This window comes from Neofelis nebulosa, chromosome 9 (genome assembly GCF_028018385.1).
Source record: "Neofelis nebulosa isolate mNeoNeb1 chromosome 9, mNeoNeb1.pri, whole genome shotgun sequence".
Taxonomy (NCBI): domain Eukaryota; kingdom Metazoa; phylum Chordata; class Mammalia; order Carnivora; family Felidae; genus Neofelis; species Neofelis nebulosa.
Window position 1 is genome coordinate 19,033,469 of NC_080790.1, and position 23,018 is coordinate 19,056,486.

At 37.3% G+C, this 23,018-nt stretch overlaps 1 protein-coding gene across 3 annotated transcripts in view; it reads right to left on the bottom strand.

Moving 5' to 3' along the window:
- ATAD2B (ATPase family AAA domain containing 2B) overlaps window positions 1–23,018 on the bottom strand; it is a 168,016-nt gene that overhangs the window by 103,565 nt on the left and 41,433 nt on the right. For all 3 annotated transcript variants that reach the window (XM_058682648.1, XM_058682647.1, XM_058682649.1), the window contains 3 exons: window positions 6,033–6,131; window positions 3,056–3,167; window positions 162–277 (listed from right to left, as the gene is read on the bottom strand). In XM_058682648.1, the coding sequence (XP_058538631.1) occupies window positions 162–277; window positions 3,056–3,167; window positions 6,033–6,131 (327 nt within the window). The remainder of the gene's footprint in view (window positions 1–161; window positions 278–3,055; window positions 3,168–6,032; window positions 6,132–23,018) is intronic.

The window sequence follows — 23,018 nt, forward strand, 5'->3', positions numbered from 1 at the left end:
ACAGCCTTTGAACCCTAATTAATAAAATTTCATTCCTAATTCTCATTGCTAGAACACATCAAATCAATACATATGAAATATTTATATTTATAATCATTTACTAACTGAAATTTGATAAATTAACAGTACTAACAATAATAAGCATCTAGGACATTACTTACCTTGGAGGCTGAATCTTAAATTTCTCAAAGATTTCTGGATATAGAAGTGGGAATACTACCATTTCTTTCAGTGCATGAATATGATGGCTCAATCCACCTATACTATCAAACCGCACCTTGGGAAGAAGGGAAAAAGTTCAATATAAAATAATTTTAACTACTAAAGATTTTTTTTAATTTATGAGATTGTCTTATGATTCAGAAATACATGCCTTCAGCAGGAACTGTTGAACATAAAGTTCAAAAAATTACACTTCTGGAGTGCAGAAAAATAAAGTCAGCAGTAAAATTCAAGTTTACATTTCAGTTCAGCTAAATAAAGCTACCATTCTTTAATCTCCTAGTAACTAAGGACAAGATTAATGTCCAATCTAACACTTTAATGGGTATCTAGAGGAGATGATAAATTGCATTTATACTCTAATGATTTAAATGCCTTTCAAAATACCATCTATCACATGCATTGCCAGCAAAGGCAGTACTGTCCCTAAGGGAGCAAAAACTGATTTAGAAGTAGGGTGAAAAACATCTTAGCTACTACAATGGTTTGAGACCCTCCAAAGCTCAACTTTATAAAACCAAGTCTTACTCTTTTTTTTTTTTTTTTTTTTTTAAGAGAGAGAGCCCATGTAAGTGGGGGAGAGGGCAGAGAGAGGGAGAGAGAGAATTTCCTAAGCAGTCCCCACACTTAGCACAGATCCCAACGTGGGCTCGATCCCACAACCCTGGGATCATGACCTGAGCCAGAATCAAGAGTCAGACATTCAACCTACGGACCCACCCAGGTGCCCCCAAGTCTTAATTTTTTTTAATTAAAAAAAATTTTTTTTTCATGTTTTTATTTTATTTTTGAGAGAGAGAGAGACAGAGAGACAGAATGTGAATGGGGAAAGGGCAGAGAGAGAGGGAGACACAGAATCTGAAGTAGGCTCCAGGCTCTGAGCTGTCAGCACAGACCCAGACACAGGGTTCGAACCCACGAACCGTGAGATCATGACCTAAGTTGATGTCAGACACTTAATCGACTGAGTCACTCAGGTACCCCATTTTTTTTTAATTTCTTTAAATTTAAGCTTATTTACTTATTTTGAGAGAGAACAAGTGGGGGACAGACAGGGAGAGAGGAAGAGAGAATCCCAAGCAGGCTATGTGCGGAGCCCAATGTGGGGCTCGAACTCACAAACTGTGAGTTCATGACCTGAGCCAAAACCAAGAGTTCGATGCTTAACCAACTGAGCCACCCAGGCACCCCATGTCTTATTCTTTAATATTAATTTATCTAGATAGAAATTTAATTTCTCTCCTTAGGAGACAACAATGAAAAAGTGATTTAAGAAACACTGACCTACCATAAGAAACAAGAGAGATTATTCCTCCCGTCCATAACAGTTTAAATACCCAAAAGACTTTGTAGAGTAAAATATTGTACAGAAAAAAGTACTTGAAGGAAATACTGCCAAAATGTTAACAGTAACCGCCTCCCCCTGTATCTTTATTCTGTTACAGTACTTGAAAATGTTTCAAAGTGAAATGTTACTATGATAAAAAAAAAAAAAAAAAACTTAAGTAATCTAGAAAAATAAACAGAGTTTAAATAAGAAAAACTGTATTTGTATATGATACCAAATTTAAAAAAATACTACTCTAAATAAATGGCAGAGACATCTAAAGTTAACTGATTCAAGACAGTAAGGTGCTGGTCAACAAAATAAGCAAAGAATATTAAGTAAGGTCCTCTGAGAATGTACACTAGTAGATATGAGACTGGGAATTCAATACTCTAAAGTCCTCGTTAAAATAAATATTAAAATAAATATTTAAATAAAATATTTTCCCCTATGACTTCAGATTGAGAAGAGATAACATTTCATTTTTAAATATATACACAACTCCATTGGTAACTCAAGCTTGTCATATGAGAATCAGTTAAATTATGTCATATAGAAACATTTATGGGAACAAAAAAAAATCAAATATGATCTTAGGTGGGCAGTAACCTATTCCAAAATACACTCCCTAGAAAGATTCTAGTAACACTAAATATCTATGACATCCTCTAAATCTTGCCTTTCTTTTCAGACTTTCCCTGGGTACTATAACCCACTTCGCATAGTGATCTCAACTATCTTTATATTTGACACCCATATCTGAATTTCTAGCCCATACAGTTCTCCTTAAGGCCAAACTTAACTAATTTCCTACAAGTTACTTCCATTTGTGATGTGCCATGGACACCTAAACATGTCTACAACTAACTAAATCATCATAACCCCTCTAAACATTTTGTCTAATGTTCCCTACATCAGAGAGTAGATCCCACCCAGTCGCTTAAGCCAGAAACCTAGGTCATACATTCAACTTGTTTCTCTCCTTCATTCCCCAAAAGCAATAAATTCACCCAATTCCATCAAACCAAATTCTCTCAAGATTCTGTCAAATCCACCTACTTCTTTCCATCATTACCCTACCATGACCATTACTCCAAATTACTATGTTACAACTATGTCCAGACCAGTCTCCCTAATGCCAGCCTTGCTTCCCTTCATTAACTACATCAGAATCAGAGTGTTCCATCTAAAATGTAAATCTGATCATGAAATCTAAGCAGCTTCAACAATACCCTACTACATATCATGGTTTATGGGCCTTGCCATATTTGTCAGCCTCATTTCCTACCCATTTTTTATTATATACGTCAGTATCACTGATACAGGGGGGTGGGGGGGACTTAAGTATCACCTGTGACCAGAGTGCTAGGTTCCAAAACACATACATCAAAACACTAATAATGATGATGTCTGGGTTTTTATTTTTATTATGTGTTGCCTTAGAAACAAGGAACAACCTTTATTTTTTTTTTAAGTTACTTCTAGAAAAACATTTACAAAACTTACTGATTTATCAATGTTCATTGGATCAACATCAGCCAAGCTTGCACCCACTTTGACACGTTCTCGGAGAATACCACTAGCTAAATCTTCTGCTCTGAAGTTCATAGGCAAACATCTGAAATTCATAAAAATTCAAGTAGATAGCATTAAAAGTTTCACATTTAACTTTTAACTTTAAATTTTTTAAAAGTTTAACATTTAACTTTTAAGTTTCACATTAATACTCCTCAGGTATTACATGGGTATGTCTACTCAGTTTACAAGATTAAAAGAAATTTCTTTCCCTTTAATTCAAAACTAACCAATTCTAGATCACATCTTGATAGCTAACCTTTATCTTCTGTTTAACTCCTTTAAAATAGATCTTTAGCCACCTAAAATCCTATACTGTATTAATTTTATTACCCTTAAGAAAATACAATCTACTTCCTCTTTTAACCTTGGATAGTTACCAAAAGATGACATAAACAGCCTCAAAAAAAGTATGACTTCTAAACTGAATGTACTTTTCACACACATTTCTGAATCTTAACTTACCTTAAAAATATATTTCCAAAGCAAGTATCAAAATAGTTCAGATTAAGTAGACATTAAATTCTTTTATTTAAACTTAGATTTTGGGGGCACCTGGGTGTTGGTTAAGCACCCAGCTCTTGGTTTCAGCTCAGGTCATGATCTCACAGTTTGTGAGTTCAAGCCCCATATCAGACTCCATGCTGACAGTGCAGAGCCTGCCTGGGATTCTCTCTCCCTCTCTCTCTGCCTCTACCACTTGCTCTGTCTCTCTCTCAAAATAAATAAATAAACATTAATGAATAAAATAAACTTATTTTTTTCTCTTACATCTTCTTTCCATCACCTACATGTGGAATTATTTTCAGCATATAATCTGCAACAATCCAAACTTGTTTCCAAGAGATACTAACTGAAAATTTGGTATTTCTACAATAGATACATAATACCAAATTATAGAAATACTTTGCTAAATGTACATTTTCTAAATATAATTTATCTCTAGTAGTGTAAGCTAGAAAATTAACTCAAATTTTAAAGAATAAATTATAATTTGATGTTCTAATTACTTATTAGACAAAATACTGGTTTTCACCCAGTGAAAATTCTTTTTTCATTTTTTTAAATGTTTTTATTTATTTTTGAGAGAAAGAGAGGAGAGAGAGAGAGAGAGAGAGAGAGAGAGCGAGCGAGAGCACGCGCACACACAATCAGGGGAGAGGCAGAGAGAGAGGGAGACACAGAATCTGAAGCAGGCTCCAGGCTCTGATGGGTCAGCACAGATACAAAGGCAGGACTCAAACTCATGAACCTCGAGATCATGACCTGAGCTGGAGTCAGACGCCTAACCAACTAAGCCACCCAGGTGCCCCACAGCGAACATTCTTGAGGTTTTAGTGAACCATGTAGTAACCAGTCATTTACCCTAGTTAGGGAAAGACCACCAGATGGCACTCAATGAAACAAAACAAATTTTGCAATAAAATCCAGGGCTCCTGAGATGATTCTATTAGAAACCAAATCTCACTCTGAGTGCTGTAATCATTGTAGCATCTAATAAAATCAACCTCATTAGGGGTGGCTGAGTTGGTTAAGTGTCTGACTTTGGCTCAGGTCATGATCTCATAGTTCATGGGTTTGAGCCCCATGTTGGGCTCTGTGTTGACAGCTCAGAGCCTGGAGCCTGCTTTGGATTGTTTCCCTCTCTCTCCACCCCTCCCGCACTCATGCTCATGCTCTCTCTCTCTCCCAAAAAAAATGAATATTTTTTAAATATTAATAAAAAAATTACATAAAATCAGGCTTATTAAATGGATTTGGATTAGAGGAGAGGTACCAAAGAAAAGACTACCAGAGGGGTTGGCTGCTTCCCTTTGGGTCTTCCTCCTTTACCTTCCTGCACATTCACTGAGTAGTTACATAGTAAATAATTTATGAGAAGTTGTCCCAAGGTTAGACATCTATTTTAAGAATTACTGAGTAGGGGTGCCTGGGTGGCTCATTCACTTAAGCATCTGACTTCGGCTCAGGTCATGATCTCATGGTTTGTGAGTTTGGGCCCTGCGTCAGGCTCACTGCTAACAGCTCAGAGCCTGGAGCCTGCTTAGGAATCATGTCTCCCTCTCTCTCTGCCCCTCCCCCACTCACACTCTCTCTCTTACTCTCTCAAAAATAAGTAAATTTTTTTTTTAAAAATTAGTAAGTAAAAACCAAATCAGTGCCTTAATCTGGTCTAAAATATGTAGTAGGGTGCCTGTGTGGCACAGTCAGTTAAGTCATGACCTTAGCTCAGGTCATGATCTCACAGTCTGTGAGTCTGAGCCTTGCATCAGGCTCTACACTAATGGCACAGAGCCTGCTTGGGATTGTGTTTCTCTTTCTCTCTGCCCCTCCCCAGCTTGTTCTCTCTCTCTCTCAAAATAAATAAACTTAAAAAAAAAAGATTATAAATAAATGAGGAGAGAAGAGAAGAGAGAAGAGAGAATATGTACTGAATATAGGTGTTAGCAAAATAGTGGTATAGATAAGAATCCCATTCAAAAAATAACTGTTCAAGGGCACCTCGGTGGGTTAGTTGGCTGAGCATCCGACTTCGGCTCAGGTCATGATATTGCAGTTTGTGGATTCAAGTCCCATGTTGGGCTCTGTGCTGACAGCTCAGAGCCTGAAGCCTGCTTCAGATTCTGTGTCTTCCTCTCTCTCTCCACGCCTCCCCCACTCACATTCTGTCTCTCTCTCTCTCTCTCAAAAATAAACAAATGTTAGAAAAAATTTTTTTTTAATAAATAAAATAACTGTTCTTGGGGCATCTGGCTGGTTCAGTAACTCGACCATATGACTCTTGTTCCTAAGGTAGTAAGTTCAAGTCCTACGATGGGCATGGAGCCTACTTAAAAAAATAAATAAATAAAAATAACTCTTCTTCCTTTTTTCTACCATGGATATAACAATAAAAAAATTTACTAACCTGTTTCTTGCTCTCGCCATGCTCTTTGATTTCCTTCTTTCAAAGCGTTCTTCATCAGAAGAAGTTGTGTCACTACTATGAATGGCGTGCTTCTTTCTCCTATTTAAAGAGAGTAAAATCCTTAAAATCACTATACAGCAGCAAATTGTTTTTAAAAACACATTGCATGGAGTGCCTGGGTAGCTCAGTGGGTTACGTGTCCAACTCTGATTTCGCTCATGTCATAATCCCATGGTTCATGAGTTCAAGCCCCACATCAGGATTTGCACTGACAGCGCCAAGCCAGCTTGGGATTCTCTCTCCCTCTCTGCCTCTCTCTCCCTCAAAAATAAATAAACTTAAAAAAAAAAAAAATCATGTTGTAGAAGGGCACATGGGTGACTCAGCTGGTTAAGTGTCCAACTATTAATTTCAGTCCAGGTCATAATCTCAGTCGTGAAATCAATCCCCTTGTGGGACTCCATGCTAGGCATAGGGCCTGCTTAAAATTCTCTCTCTCCTGGGAATGCAAGCTGGTGCAGCCACTCTGGAAACCAGTATGGAAGTTCCTCAGAAAATGAAAAATAGAACTACCCTACAACCCAGCAATTGCTCTACTAGGCATTTATCCACAGGATACAGGTGTGCTGTTTCGAAGGGACACATGCACCCCCATGTTTATAGCAGCACTATCAACAATAGACAAAGTATGGAAAGAGCCCAAAAGTCCATCGATGGATGAATGGATAAAGAAGATGTGGGATATATACACAATGGAGTATTACTCAGCAATCAAAAAGAATGAAATCTTGCCAACTGCAACTACGTGGATGGAACTAGAGGGTATTATGCTAAGTGAAATTAGTCAGAGAAAGACAAAAATCATATGCCTTCACTCATATGAGGACCTTAAGAGACAAAACAGATGAACATAAGGGAAGGGAAACAAAAATAATATAGAAACAGGGAGGGGGACAAAACAGAAGAGACTCATAAATATGGAGAACTGAGGGTTACTGGAGGGGTGGTGGAAGGGGGGGATGGGCTAAATGGGTAAGGGGCACTAAGGAATCTACTCCTGAAATCATTGTTGCACTATATGCTAACTAATTTGGATGTAAATTTAAAAAAAAAATTTTTTTAATTAAAAAAATAAAGAATCTCTCTCTCCTTCTCTCCCCACCCCTCCCCCACTAAAATGCACCCACATGCACATGCTCTCTGTCTCTCAAAAAATAAAAAAAACACATTGTAGAGACTGTTAGCTATAGAGAGTAAACCTAGGACTGCTGGAGGGGAGATGGGTGGGGAATGGATTAAATGGGTGATGGATAGCAAGGAGGGCACTTGTGATGAGCACCAGGTATTATCTGTAAGTGACTCACTACTAATGTCTACTCATGAAACCAATATTACACTGTATGTTAACTAACTAGAATTTAAATAAAAAGTTGAAACAACAAAAAATAATAAATAAATCACATTGTAAGCATCATATCTATAATTAATTAGATCAGTAGATTTACTTATAGAATTACAGTACATTTATTCAGCAAATATTACTAAGATCCTTCAGCTCATCTAGTTTATATCTAATGAAGTATAAACATGCCAGCTTCTACAAAGGAAAAAGAAGAAAGGAGTCTATAATTTTTCAAATAGGGTTGTGCAGGAATGGAGTCAAGCAACAAATTTAATTTGCGTCCCTATTAAGGGAATATCTATCAATGATTTAAAAATTACATTAGAATCTCACTGGAAAAGAAAGTTTGGCTTTTTCTCTTTTTCTTTTCCCAAATAATCAGAAACAATCCAGACACTAAAGAAAATAATACACTGGCTTACAGAGAGAGAAATTACTTCCCAATTAAAATACATCCTATCTGAATTTCTTATAAAATGCATAAAGAATTTTTGAAGAAAAAAATGACTTATAATCAGAACTACTATGGAAGAATTAAAAAATGTATCAAGGTAAATTCATTCTCAACAAAATAATATTTAACGAATACTATATCATTAAAATAGTTGATGACATCTCTAAGATACCTAGAAAGATACATATACATATTCATGTGCATCTACAAAGAAACAACAAAATAAACCAGACTGACTTCTCATCAGCAACAATACATCAAAGAGGAGATATATATATGTGTCTGTGTGTGGAGACATAGATATAGATATGGATATAGATATAGATATATATATAGATATATAGATATATAGATATTTAGATATATAGATATATAGATATAGATATCAGTGAAGAACTTCAAAGGTTTAAGGGAAACATATTGGATTTAGAGTTGTCTTAATTCACAAAACCATTGGCCAGCTATCAAAATAAAAGGCATTTTAAGATAGCAAAGATACAAAATTTACTTTCTACACATTCTTTTAGTAAATTATTGAGATTACATTCCTACAAAATGAAATGGTAAAGAAAAAACACATGGGATCTAGTAAACAATGGATCCAACTCATGAAAACAGTATTAACTTTTAGCATATTCACTTTGCAGCAGGCCTAGAAAACAATCCCTCTGAAGTAGAACAGGAAGATGACACTAGGGAAGAGGTCATTTGACAAAAAGAATATGAATGTTTTCACATCATCAGAAATTTAGAAAACTGTTAAACTACCTGAATGTTTAAAAAAAAAAAAAAAAAGGGGGGTGCCTGGGTGGCTCAGTCGGTTAAGCGGCCGACTTCGGCTCAGGTCATGATCTCGCAGTCCGTGAGGTCGAGCCCCGCGTCAGGCTCTGTGCTGACAGCTCAGAGCCTGGAGCCTGTTTCAGATTCTGTCTCTCCCTCTCTCTGACCCTCCCCCGTTCATGCTCTGTCTCTCTCTGTCTCAAAAATAAATAAATGTAAAAAAAAAAATTATTAAAAAAAAAAAAAACTCTTGAAATTTTTGAAGACCATCAGGAGATAAATTCAGTGGGTCCTTTTTCCCCACATACACAAATCACTACAAGAAGCCCTGCATACATTATGTTCCTGTCAGGCTATGCAGAAAGTGATACAATCTCCTCCACGCCTATCCCTATCCTGTGAACTCAATGTTCCCCCTCATTGCTCTATTTTCTTCCAAGCACTTGTCACCATCTGACATACTAAGTATTTTACATATCCATTAGTTTATCTTCATTCAAATGTAAGCTCCAAGAAAACAGGGATTTTTACACTTCTAACTTCTTAACATCCAGTGCTTTGAATGACCCTTGGTGAGTAGAGAAGGCAGCAATATATATCATTGAATGAATGAATAAATTTAATAATACAGGAGTATTTCCCACTGAATGGCCAGAGTTAGTGAAAAAAGATCCACCAAGAAGGAAATTTAATCCTAGCACCTTACTTAGCTCTACAGTGAAAAACACTGTCATTATTCATAGAAAGGTAAAAACTATTCATTGGTTTTTGACTTTTCAGGATTTCAAGATTTTTGACCTTTCAGGATTAACCTGCAAATTAATCAAGACTTAATAACTGTCACGGAAAAATATAAATGTTATCAGCCCTGATAATATAAAAAGATAGAAGGAGGGGCGCCTGGGTGGCGCAGTCGGTTGAGCGTCCGACTTCAGCCAGGTCACGATCTCGCGGTCCGTGAGTTCGAGCCCCGCGTCGGGCTCTGGGCTGATGGCTCGGAGCCTGGAGCCTGCTTCCGATTCTGTGTCTCCCTCTCTCTCTGCCCCTCCCCCGTTCATGCTCTGTCTCTCTCTGTCCCAAAAATAAATAAAAAACGTTGAAAAAAAAAATTTTATAAAAAAAAAAAAGATAGAAGGAGTAGAATGGAAGGAAGTGGATGTTTGTGTCCTAATCTTAAAAGTAAGGAGTGAACTATGTGGAATTTAAGAGAGAAAACAAATAAATAAAGAAAAAAAGAGATAAACCGAAAAACAGACTCTTAACTACAGAGGACAAACTGATGGGTACCAGAGGAAAGGTGGGTGGGAGAATGAGAGAAATGGGTGAAGGGGACTAATAGTACACTTACCTTTACTTTTTAAAGTTTGCTTATGTATTTTGAGAGATAGAAAGAGAGCAAAGCAGGGGTGGGGGGAGTGGGCAGAGAAAGAGAGAGACTGAATCCCAAGCTGGCTCCACACTCTCAGTGCAGAGCCCAACACAGGGCTTGGATCTCACAAACCTAGATCACAGCACCTTCTAAAGGGTCAGATGCTCAACTGACTGAGCCACCCAGGCACCCCAAAAGTACACTTATCTTGATGAAGACTGAGTCATACAGAGAATTATCGAATCATTACAGTATACACCTGAAACTAATGAATGTTTACTATACTGTAATTAAAAAATAATAATCTGGGGCGCCTAGGTGGCTCAGTCGCTTAAATGTCCGACTTCGACTCAGGTCATGATCTCACGGTTTGTGAGTTCGAGCCCCATGTTGGGCTCTGTGCTGACAGCTCGGAGCCTGGAGCCTGCTTCAGATTTTGTGTCTCATTCTCTCTCTGCCCCTACCCCACTTGTGCTCTGTCTCTCTCTCACAAAAATAAATAAATGTAAAAAATAAATACCTAAATAAATAATAATAATCTTATTGTCTAATAATTTGGAATTAGGTATATTATCAATATAAATAAAAATGATATGAAGTCATGAAAATGACCTTATAGAATATTTAATGACCAAGAAATGTATTCATCATACATTAAGCAAACAAACTCAGACTACAAAATAGTAGGGGAAAAAAAGTAGGAGTGAAAAGGCACTATTTACAGTTAATAAAACAAAATAGACATTCAAGTATAATGATTCAAATTTCATGTGACTAAAGAAGAATGAAGATTAGTGCTATCACTATATGAGAATGAGGAAGATCAGAAAACACTGTTTAAAGGTGATGAATCAAGGGCGCTTTGGGTGGCTCAGTCAGTTGAGAGTCCGACTCTTGATTTCAGCTCAAGTCATGATCTCACAGTTCATGGGAAAAGTAGGAATAACTTCACCATAAACTTTCAAAATGTTATCAAGCAATACTACCCATGAAGCCGAACTATAGGGCAAAAATATAAGAACTGAAGACACCATAAGAAAACAGGAGAAGACAAAACTCTAAGCTACTGAAACTTCAAAATACATAGGGAAAACACTCAACAAAGAAATAAAGATAAACTGAATACAACATTAGTTATAAAAAGCTAGAAAATACCTAAAAGGATCTAGAGAATTGAAAACAGCCAACAAAATGTAACAAAAATTTAAAAAGGAAAGCAGAGAAAATGATGGATATAAAAAAGAAAAATTCAACATGGGAATAACTGAAATCTTCAAATAAAAAATCAGAATAATAGGAGAGCAAACATTTGAAAATATAATTCAGGAAAACATACTGAAATTAAAAATTTGGTTATTACTCACTTGAAAGGGCAAAATGTGTAACAGACAAAAATGACTCAAGATGATGATCACTTACAAAATACATGCTACTAATCAAGTTACTGGTCTTTTAAGATAAAGAAAAAATCCTTGGGTAGCCACCCAAAAGGGCAAACAGACTTATAAAGGGAAAAAAAAAAATTTACCCTCAAATTTCAACATAGTTTCAACATAGCGGCATTCAATGTCAATAACACAATAAAATACATTCAAGATACTCAAGACAAGCGTGTATATATAAGCCAAAATATTTATACTGAGCCAAACTGTCCTTCAAGTATGAAGACTACAAACAGTTTAGAACATGCAAGAACTTAAGAAATACTGAGACCATGAAGCATAAAAACTGCTACGGCGCAAATCTCAGCTAATGAAGATACGAATAGGAAAATGCAGCAACAAGGATAGTCTGGCTGTAAGCACAATATATTTACCTATAGTTCTAAAACTAAAGCAACAAAATAAGGTGACAGGAGAACATCCATGGCACTGTACCAAAAAAAAAAAAAAAATGGGAGGCAAAGACAAAGATGTCAAATAAGGTAAGTAAGCCAAATATTTCAATTTTAACAGCAAGAAAGTCAGGGTTATCATTAAAACTTACAAATAAAACCTCTCAAAAATGTAGATTTCGAGGATATGGAAAAACAGGAACCCTTGTGTACTGTTGGTGGCAATTCAAACTGGTGCAGCCCCCATGAAAAACAGTATGGAGGTTCCTCGAAAAGCTAAAAATAACACTACCTTATGATCCAGCAATCACCCTACTAAGTATTTATCCAAAGAACACAAGAAAATTAATTCAAAGGGATAAATAGACCCCTATCTTTGTCGCAACACTATTTACAATAGCCAAGATATGGAAAGAGCCCAAATGTCCATCAATTAACAAAGAATATGTGGTATATATATACATTGGAATATTATTTAGCCATAAAAAAACAATGAAATCTTGCCATTTGCAATGACATGGATGAAGCTAGAGAGTATATTGCTAAGTGAAGTCAGTGAGAGACAAATGCCATACGATTTCATTCAAATGTGAAATTTAATAAACAAAACAGACAAGCAAAGGGGAAAAAATAGAGAGAGAGAGAAAAAAAGTAAGAAAAGACTCTTAACTATAGAGAACTGATGGTTATCAGAGGGGAGGTGTTTTAGGGGATGGGTTAAATAGGTGATGGGGATTAAGGAGTGCACTTGCTGTGATGAGCACAAGGTGATGTATGGAAGTGTTGAATCACTATATTGTACACCTGAAACTTCTATAACATTGTATGTTAGCTAACTGGAATTAAAATAAAAACTTAAAATTAAAAAAAGTTTATGTAAAAGGACAATGGTAAACTCTGAAAAGAAAGAGTAAAATTGAAAATGGACAGTAGAAAAGATAAGGGAATAGACAGAAATAGACCCTTGCTCAGGGGAAGATGATGTTCAGAATAAGAAACTAATTACTACTAACAACAAAGATGAGGCCATTATAAAAATTTAAAGTAAAAACCACTATAAAATGCCTTCCTAAATAAAACCAGAATAATTATGTACAAAAATAAATACAAAACACAACAAAAAGAACCACATAGTGAAATTCTATCTGAATTATCAAAAACCACTCCACAAGGCAAGATCCACTAAAACTAATGGATGAAAAGCAAAAAAGATCTATGCAAAATCTCAAAGAATCTTCCCCAAGATACTTCCCCATTGCTGAATTCTATCAAACATTTAAGGAGGAGAGGCACCTGAGTGGCTCAGTCGGTTGAGCATACAACTTTGGCTCAGGTCATGATCTCATGGTTCACGGGTTCAGGCCCTGCGTTGGGCTCTGTGCTGACAGCTCAGAGGCTGGAGCCTGCTTCAGATTCTGTGTCTACCTCTGTCTCTGCCCTCCCCCATTCATGCTCTGTCTGTCTGTCTCTCTCTTCCAAAAATAAATAAACATTAAAAAAAATTTGGGGGGGTGTGCCTGGGTACTCAGTCAGTTGAGCGTCTGACCGGCTCAGGTCACGATCCCACGGTTTGTGAGTTTGAGCCCGCATGGGGCTCTGTGCTGACAGCTCAGAGCCTGGAGCCTGCTTTGGATTCTGTGTCTCCTTCTCTCTCTGCCCCTCCCCCGTTTGTGCTCTGTCTCTCTCTGTCTAAAAAAAAAAAAAAGAATTTTTTTTTTAATTTTTTTTAATTTAAGGAGGAAGTAACACCAATCTTACACAAACCCTTTCAGAAAGCAAAAGAGAGAAATACCTCCTAACTCCATTAATGATACCAGCATAACTAACACCAAAACCCCCAAGGACATTACAAAAAGAGAAAATTACAACCCGACACCTTTCGCAAACAGAAACAAAAAAAAAAAAAAAAAAAAATCCTGAGAACATTAGCAAATTATATCCAGCAAACAATAAAAGCATATATATCATGACAAAAAAAAAAGTTTATCCAGAGAATATAATCAATATAATTCACCACATTAACAATAAAAGAGAAATATTATGACCAATTAGAAGAACACAAATCATTTACCAAAATTCAACCTATTATGTAAAAGCTCACAATAAAACAGGAATAGAGGGAAACTTATTCAATTAGAAAGGAGCATCAAAAACAAAACAAACAAAAAACAACCTTCAACAGTCTAATTACTGGAGAAATAGTGAACGTTTCCCTAAAAATCAAGTACAACACATACCCACTCTCACTTCTTTTTACCACTGTACCAAGGATCCTAGCGAAACAATAAGGAAAGAAAACTCACAAAGATTGAAACTGCCTCAATTTGCAGATGATATGGTTTATGTAGAAAATATTCAGTAATATACAAAACAACTACTAGAATAACAAAATTTGGCAAGGTCACAGGATACCAAGTTAACAGACAAAACAATTGTTTTTAAATCTTAGTAGTAAACAATTAGAAAGTAGTTTTTTTACACAGTATTTTTTTAATTGTTTTTTTTTTAATTTTTTTTTCAACATTTTTTATTTATTTTTGGGACAGAGAGAGACAGACAGAGCATGAACGGGGGAGGGGCAGAGAGAGAGGGAGACACAGAATAGGAAACAGGCTCCAGGCTCCGAGCCATCAGCCCAGAGCCTGACGTGGGGCTCGAACTCACGGACCGCGAGATCGTGACCTGGCTGAAGTCGGACGCTTAACCGACTATGCCACCCAGGCGCCCCTTAATTGTTATTATTTTTGAGAGAGAGAGAGAAAAAGAGAGAGGGGGTGAAGAAAGAGAGGGAGAGAGAGAATCCCAAGCAGGCTCCACACTGTCAGCAAAGAGCCCCACCGCAGGGCTCAAATTAATAAACCATGAGATTATGACCTGAACTGGAATCAAAAGTCAGTTGCTTAACTGACTGAGACACCCAGGCACTCCCAGAGTGTTTGTTTTTTTTTTTTAAGTTTTTATTTATTCATTTAAGTAATCTCTACACCCAACATGGAGCTTGAACTCATAACCCCAAGATCAAGAGTCACATACTCTTCTGGGGCACCTGGGTAGCTCAGTTGGTTGGGTATCCGACTTTGGCTCAGCTCATGATCTCACCATTCAGAATTTGAGCCCCACACTGGGCTCTGTGCTGACAGCTCAGAGCCTGAAGCCTATTTCGGATTATGTGTGTGTGTGTGTCTGTCTGTCTGTCTCTCCCGTTTGCGTGCATGCTCTCTCTCTCTCAAGAATAAATAAACTTGAGGGCGCCTGGGTGGCTCAGTCGGTTAAGCGGCCGACTTCGGCTCAGGTCATGATCTCGCGGTCCGTGAGTTCGAGCCCCGCGTCGGGCTCTGTGCTGACAGCTCAGAGCCTGTTTCAGATTCTGTGTCTCCCTCTCTCTGACCCTCCCACATTCATGCTCTGTCTCTCTCTGTCTCAAAAATAAATAAACGTTAAAAAAAAAAATTTTTTTTTAAAGAATAAATAAACTTGAAGAAAAAAAAAAGTCTCATACTTTTCTGACTGAGCCAGCCTAGAAGGTAGTTTTTAAAACTAATTCCATTGAATCATTAAACATAAAATACTTAAAAATAAATTTAAGATACAGAAAAAACCTCTACACTATAAACTACAAATCATTGCTAAGAGAAATTTCAAAAGACTTAAATGATATACCATGTTCATGAATTGGCAGGCTAAATATTATTACAATATTGATTCTCCCCATATTGACCTACAGCTTCACTATAGTCCAAACAAAATCCCAGAAGGCTTTTACTATAGAAACTAACAGGGGGTGCCTAAGGTGGCTCAGTCAGTTAAGCGTCCAACTTTGGCTCAGGTCATGATCTCATGGCTCAGCTGGTGAGTTCAAGCCCCGAGTTGGAGTCTCTGCTATCAGCACAGAGCCCACTTCAGATCCTCTGCCCCTTCTCTCTCTGTCCCTCCCCAACTCATTCTTTCTAAATAAATAAACTTAAAAAAGAAAGAAAGAAACTAAGAGGAGCAGGCACCTGGGTGGCTCAGTCGCTTAAGCATTTAGACATCCAACTCTTGGTATTGGCTCATATCACTTATCTCCTGGTTCATGAGATCGAGCCCCACATCAGGTTCTGTGCTGACAGTGCAGAGCCTGCTTAGGATTCTCTCTCTCCTCTCTCTCTCTGCCCCTCCCCGACTCATGCACAAGCACTCATGCTCTCTCAAAATAAATAAACTTTAAAAAAAAAGAAAAAGAAAAAGAAAAAGAAAAAGAAAAAGAAAAAGAAAAAGAAAAAGAAAAAAAAATTAACAGGGAAGCCTGGCTGGCTAAGTCAGAGGAGTGTGTACCTCTTGACCTTGGAGTCATGAGCTTGAGCCCCAAATTGCACATAGAGATTACTTAAAAAAAAAGAAAAAAGAAAGAAATTAACAAGTTGATTATAACATTTAAATGAAAATGCAAAGGACCTAGGATATACAAAGTAATCTTTAAAAAGACGACTAAAGTTAAAGGACTTACAGTACCTGATTTCAAGATATACTATAAAGCAAAAGAAATCAAGACAATGTGGTAATGCTTGATAAGTAGAACAAAATCCAGAACCAGACCTACATGTATACAGAAAATATATTTTTGACAGAAGTACCAAGCCAATTCAGTGAGGCATCTTTTTCATCAAAAAGTGATGTTGAGATATTGGATATTCATGTACATAAAAAGAACCACAACTTTTACCTCCTATAATACACAAAGCTAAAACTATAAAACCTCTATTAAAACACATGGGATAAAAACCTTTGTAATCTTATGGTGGAAGAAAGTTTCAAAAAGCACAAACTATAAAAGAAAAATGGATATTCTGATCTTCATAAAAATTTGAAACCAGTAAGAGATGGACAGTAGATAGTGGGAGTCAGGTTTCTCAATGTCTGAAAGTTACAAGATAAAGGAGAAAGGTTAGAACAAACACTTTGATACTGGATTAGAGTAGCCAACTTCAGTACAAACTAATCTTTAGCTTAACATAGATACAGATGGATACAGAAACAATTATAAATGTGCCTGCATCCATAGGTGAGTGTATACACATACACTATACTAGCTATCTGAGAGGCCTTGTACCAACAAACATACACAGTGTCTAGATCTTGGCTTCTAAATATTATTCCCCAATAAAAGGAAACAGGGCTCCTTAGTGAGATGGCTTATCCTAGAGCTGGGTCATGGAATATACACAATGAGCCTAGCACATGTTGTAATGACAGGAAATAAAGAAGTACTCAAAAAACAAAAGAAGGGAGGCATGTAAACTGGACAGAGGAGACAACCTGAAAAGGCTTCCAACAGCTAAAGCAGGTACAATTTGAATAACAAAATAATGCAGGATTGCATTATAACCCAAAGCATAAAATAAATATGCATACATCCATACTGATATAAATGATTGAACAAATATTTTTTAATTAGAGGATGCCAATGTCTTACAAAAGAATTTCAAGTAATATAGGTAGATACTCCCCCCTCTAGGAGATGGAGCTTTAATTCTCAAACCACTACCTTTCCTTGAAGGTGTGTTAGACTTAGTGGCTCTTTACGTAAAGAACAGACTACGGAAATGGAAAAATCGTACCTTTACAGTGGAGAAATGTGGCAAGCATGACTGTAACCAAGTGATAAAGGTTAACTTAACATTATCAGTGATGTCATATGGATACGCTTCCCCTTGATGTGATACAAGATGGACTGTTTTCTATCTTTCCAAAAATCCCCAACCCCAGTCTAATAAAGAGGAAAACATGATTAGACAACTTGGGGGGACATTCCACAAGATACAGAGACAGGATTCCTCAAGATTATCAAGATCATGAAAAACAAGGAAAGGAAGACAGAAAAACTGTCACAGACCAGAGACTATGGAGACATTAACACTAAATGCAATATGGTACCCTGAATTCAATTCTGCAGCAGAAAAAGAACATTAATGGGGCACCTGGGTGGATCAGTTGATTAAGAATCCGACTCTTGATTTCAGCTCAGGTCATGACCTCACAGTTCGTAGGGTAAAGCCTCATATTGGGCTCTGCACTGTCGGCACAGAGCCTGCTTGGGATTCTCTCTCTCTGCCCCTTTCCTGCTTGCGCGTGCTCATGCACTCTCTCTCAAAATAAACATTTAATAAATTTAAAGAAAGGAAAGAAAAAGAACATTATTAAAATCCAAATAAATTTTGGAGGTTGGCAAGTAGTCATGTACCAATGTCAGTTCTTAGTTTTAACAAACATGCCACAACATGTTAATAATGACAAAAATTGGGTAAGTGGTATAAGGGAACCTCTATATTACCTTCACAACTTTTCTGCAAAGCTAAAATTGTTCCAAAATTAAAAATTCATTTAAAAAACATTTTAAACATTTGCCCTTTAAAACACATCATTATGAGAACAGATGGCAAGTCAAAGGACAGAGGAAACACTCGCAAAACATATATGTAACAAAACATTTATGTCCAGAATATATTTTAAAAACTCTTGAGGGGCGCCTGGGTGGCGCAGTCGGTTAAGCGTCCGACTTCAGCCAGGTCACGATCTCACGGTCCGTGAGTTCGAGCCCCGCGTCAGGCTCTGGGCTAATGGCTCGGAGCCTGGAGCCTGTTTCGGACTCTGTGTCTCCCTCTCTCTCTGCCCCTCCCCCGTTCATGCTCTGTCTCTCTCTGTCCCAAAAATAAATAAATAAATAAATAAATAAAATAAAAAAATAAAAAAAATAAAAACTCTTGAAACTTGGGGCACCTGGGTGGCTTAGTCAGTTAAGCATCCGACTTGGGCTTAAGTCCTGATCTCGCGGTTCCTGAGTTCAAGCCTCACGTCGTGCTCTGTGCTTACAGCTCGGAGCCTGGAGCCTGCTTCTTATTCTGTGTCTCCCTCTCTCTCTGCCCTTCCCCCACTCATGCTCTGTCTCTCTCTCAAAAATAAATAAACATTAAAATGAATAAATAAATAAATAAATAATAAAAACACTTCAAACTCAATAAGAAGGCAAACAACTTGATTTTAAGATGGCAAAAGATTTAAACACCAACTTTACAAAGAAGATATAAAAATGGCCAATAAGTAAATAAAATGATGCTTAACATGGTTAAAGACTCAGGAACAGCGAAGTAAAAACTAAAATGAGATACTAGTATATATTATCAGAATGGCTACAATTGGGGCATCTGGTTGGGGCTGAACTGGTTGAGCGACCAACTCTTGGTTTCAGTTCAAGCCATAATCTCATGGTTTGTGGCTTCAAGCGCTCTCAGGGCAGAGATCAGGATTCTCTCTCTCCCCCTCTCTCTCTACTCCTCTCCCATTCGCTCTCTCTCCCAAAACAGATAGACTTAAAAAAATGGTTAAAATTACACCAAGTATTAAGGAGGATATGAAGCAAATGGAACTCAAACATACTGCTAGTGAAACTGTAAAATGGTTACAAAAATTTTGAAGATTGGTAATTTCTTAAAAAGTTAAACATCACCTATCATTAAGACCTACACATTCCACTCATAGCTATTTACCCAAGAGAATTAAAACCTATATCCACACAAAGATTTACACACAAATATTCACAGCTGCCTTATGCACAATAGTCAAAAACAAGAAAAACCCAAATTTCCATCAAGAAATGACACATTTGGTATGTCTATACAATGAATACTCCTCAGCAATAAAAAGGAATAATCTGCTGATATACACAACAACATGGATGAATCTCAAAAATCATTATGCTGAGTGAAGGCAGAAGAGTACATACTATATAACAAAACTCTAGAAATTGGAAACAAATATACAATAACAAAAAGAAGATCAGTGCTTACCTAGGGTCGACTGAAAACGGACATAAGAAAACTTTTGAGGACAATGTAAATGTTCTACATCCTGATTGCAACAGTGAAATCACAACAATACACACCTGTCAGAACTTATCTAATTAAATACCTTAAATTGGCCAGGAGGCAGGCAGGTAGGTGGCTCAGTCGGTTAAATGTCTGACTCCTGATTTCTGCCCGGGTGGTCATGGTCTCAAGGTGCATGAGTTTGAGCCCTGCCCTGGGCTCTGAGTGAACAGCGCAGGGCCTGCTTGGGAGCTTCTCTCCCTCTCTCTCTGCCTCTCCCTTTCTCTCTCCCTCTCTCTCAGAAATAAACTTTTATTTTTATTCTTTATTTTTGAGAGAGAGAGAGAGAGAGCACAAGCGAGGAGGGGCAGAGAGAGAAGGAGACAGAATCTGAAGCAGGCTCCAGGCTCTGAGCTGTAGGCACGGAGCATGATTCGGGGCTTGAACTCACAGACGGTGAGGTCATGACCTGAGCTGAAGTCAGACGCTCAACCAACTGAATCACCCAGTGCCCCCAAAGAATAAACTTAAAAAAAAATTTTTGTTTTAAATACTTTAAATGGGTAAAGTTTATATAAATTATGCCTCAATGAAGTTGATTAAAGAAACACAATAGGAGCCTAACAAGACATGACTACAAAATGTATGTAGTATTCTAGATAGAATCCTCGAATAGAAAAAGGACATTGGGTAACAACTAAGAAAATATGAATAAAGTATGGACTTTAGTACATAATATTATATCACTATTAGTTCAATAATTACAACAAATGCACCATACTAGTGGTAAGTGTTAATGATAAGGGAAACTGAGTATAGGCTATATGGAAACTCACTGTACTAGCTTCAAAATTTTTCTGTCAATCTAAACCTATTCTACAATAAGAAGTTCACTTTTTTAAAAACAGCAAAGGCAAACAAGATTTGTGCATTTCTTTGTGTGTAAATTTTACCTAAAAGAAAAAAAAAACCTAAATAAACACTGAACTTTAGTTACTTGATATACATGCTGAAGAATTTAAGAGAAGTATACTGATGTCTGCAACATACTTAGAAATGCATCTAAAAACTGAGATGGATTGGGGAGACTGAGTGGCTCAGTCAGTTAAGCATTCAACTTCAGTTCGGGTCATGATCTCAGAGTTCATGGGTTCAAGACCCACATTTGACTCCGTGCTGACAGCTCAGAGCCTGGAGCCTGCTTCAGATTCTGTGTCTCCCTCTCTCTCTGCCCCTCCCCTGCGTGCGCTCTCTCTCTCTCTCTCTCTCTCTCTCTCTCAAAAATAAACATTAAAAACAATTTTTTTAACTAAGATAGATTGACATATGGGTAGAGAAATATATTTGATAAAGAAAGTATAACACGGACTTCAAGCTGTATTACAAAGCTGAAATCATCAAGAAAGTATGGTACTGGCACAAAAACACACACTCAGATCAATGGAACAGAATAGAGAACCCCGAAATGGACCCACAAACGTATGGCCAACTAATCTTTGACAAAGCAGGAAAGAATATCCAATGGAATAAAGACAGTTTCTTCAGCAAGTGACGCTGGGAAAACTGGACAGCGACATGCAGAAAAATGAACCTGGACCACTTTCTTACACCATACACAAAAGTAAACTCAAAATGGATGAACGACCTCAATGTAAGACAGGAAGCCATCAAAATCCTCGAGGAGAAAGCAGGCAAAAACCTCTCTGGCCTCGGCTGCAGCAACTTCTTACTCAACACGTCTCCAGAGGCAAGGGAAACAAAAGCAAAAATGAACTATTGGGACCTCATCAAAATAAAAAGCCTATGCAGAGCAAGGAAGAACAATCAGCAAAACTAAAAGGCAGAGACAGAATGGGAGAAGATATTTGCAAATGACATATTGGATAAAGGGTTAGTATCCAAAATCTATAAAGAACTTATCAAACTCAACACCTAAAAAAAACCCAAATAATCCAGTGAAGAAATCGGCAAAAGACATGAATACACACTTCTCCAAAGAAGACATCCAGATGGTCAACTGACACACGAAAACATGCTCAACATCACTCATCATCAGAGAAATACGAATCGAAACCTCAATGAGATACCACCTCACACCTGTCAGAATGGCTAACATGAACAACTCAGGCAACAACAGATGTTGGCGAGGATGTGGAGAAAGAGGAACCCTTTTGCATTGCTGGTGGGAATGCAAACTGGTGCAGCCACCCTGGAAAACAGTATGGAGGTTCCTCAGAACATTAAAAATAGAACTACCCTACGACCCAGCAATTGCCCTACTCGGTATTTACCCAAGGGATACAGGTGTGCTGTTTCAAAGGGGCACACGCACCCCTGTGTTTATAGCAGCACTACTGACAATAGCCAAAGTATGGAAAGAGCCCAAATGTACATCGACAGATGAATGGATAAAGAAGATGTGTATGTATGTATATACACACACACACACACACACACACACACACACACAATGGAGTATTACTTGGCAATCAAAAAGAATGAAATCTTGCCACATGCAGTGACGTGGATGGAACTAGAGGGTATTATGCTAAGCGAAATCAGTCAGTGAAAGACAAGTACCATATGACTTCACTCATATGAGGAATTAAGATACAAAACAGGTGAACATAAGGGAAGGGAAACAAAAATAATATAAAAACAGGGAGGGGGACAAAAACATAAAAGACTTTTAAATATGGAGAACAAACAGAGAGTTACTGGAGGGATTGTGGGAGGGGGGATGGGCTAAATGGCAAGAGGCATTAAGGAATCTACTCCTGAAATCATCGTTGCACTATATGCTAACTTAGATGTAAATTAAAAAAATAAATTAAATAAAAATTAAAAAATAAATAAAATAAAAACAAAAATAAAAAAAGAAAGTATAAAATGAAAACTGTAGAATCTTTGTGGTGGGTATGCCAGTATTCACTATAAAATTCTTCCAACTCTTCTAGATATTTGAGAATTTCCATGAGAAAATGTTGAAGAAAGAAATATCACACAGTGAAATGCTTAAGACCATAAAAACTAAACAAAAGTAAGATAAAATAACGGAAGTAAAAACAACAGTCATATCAACAAATGGAAATAAATGTGACACAATTATGAAAATAAGATTTTTAGACTGAATCTCAAATCAGAACATAGCTCAGGGCAGCTGGCTGGCTCAGTCAGTTAAGCGTCTGACTCTTGGTTTCAGCTCAAGTCATGATCTCACAGTTTGTGAGATCAAGCGCCTGCATCAGGCTCCACACTCAGCATGGAGCCTGCTTGGGATTGTCTCCCTCTCTCTCTCTCTCTCTC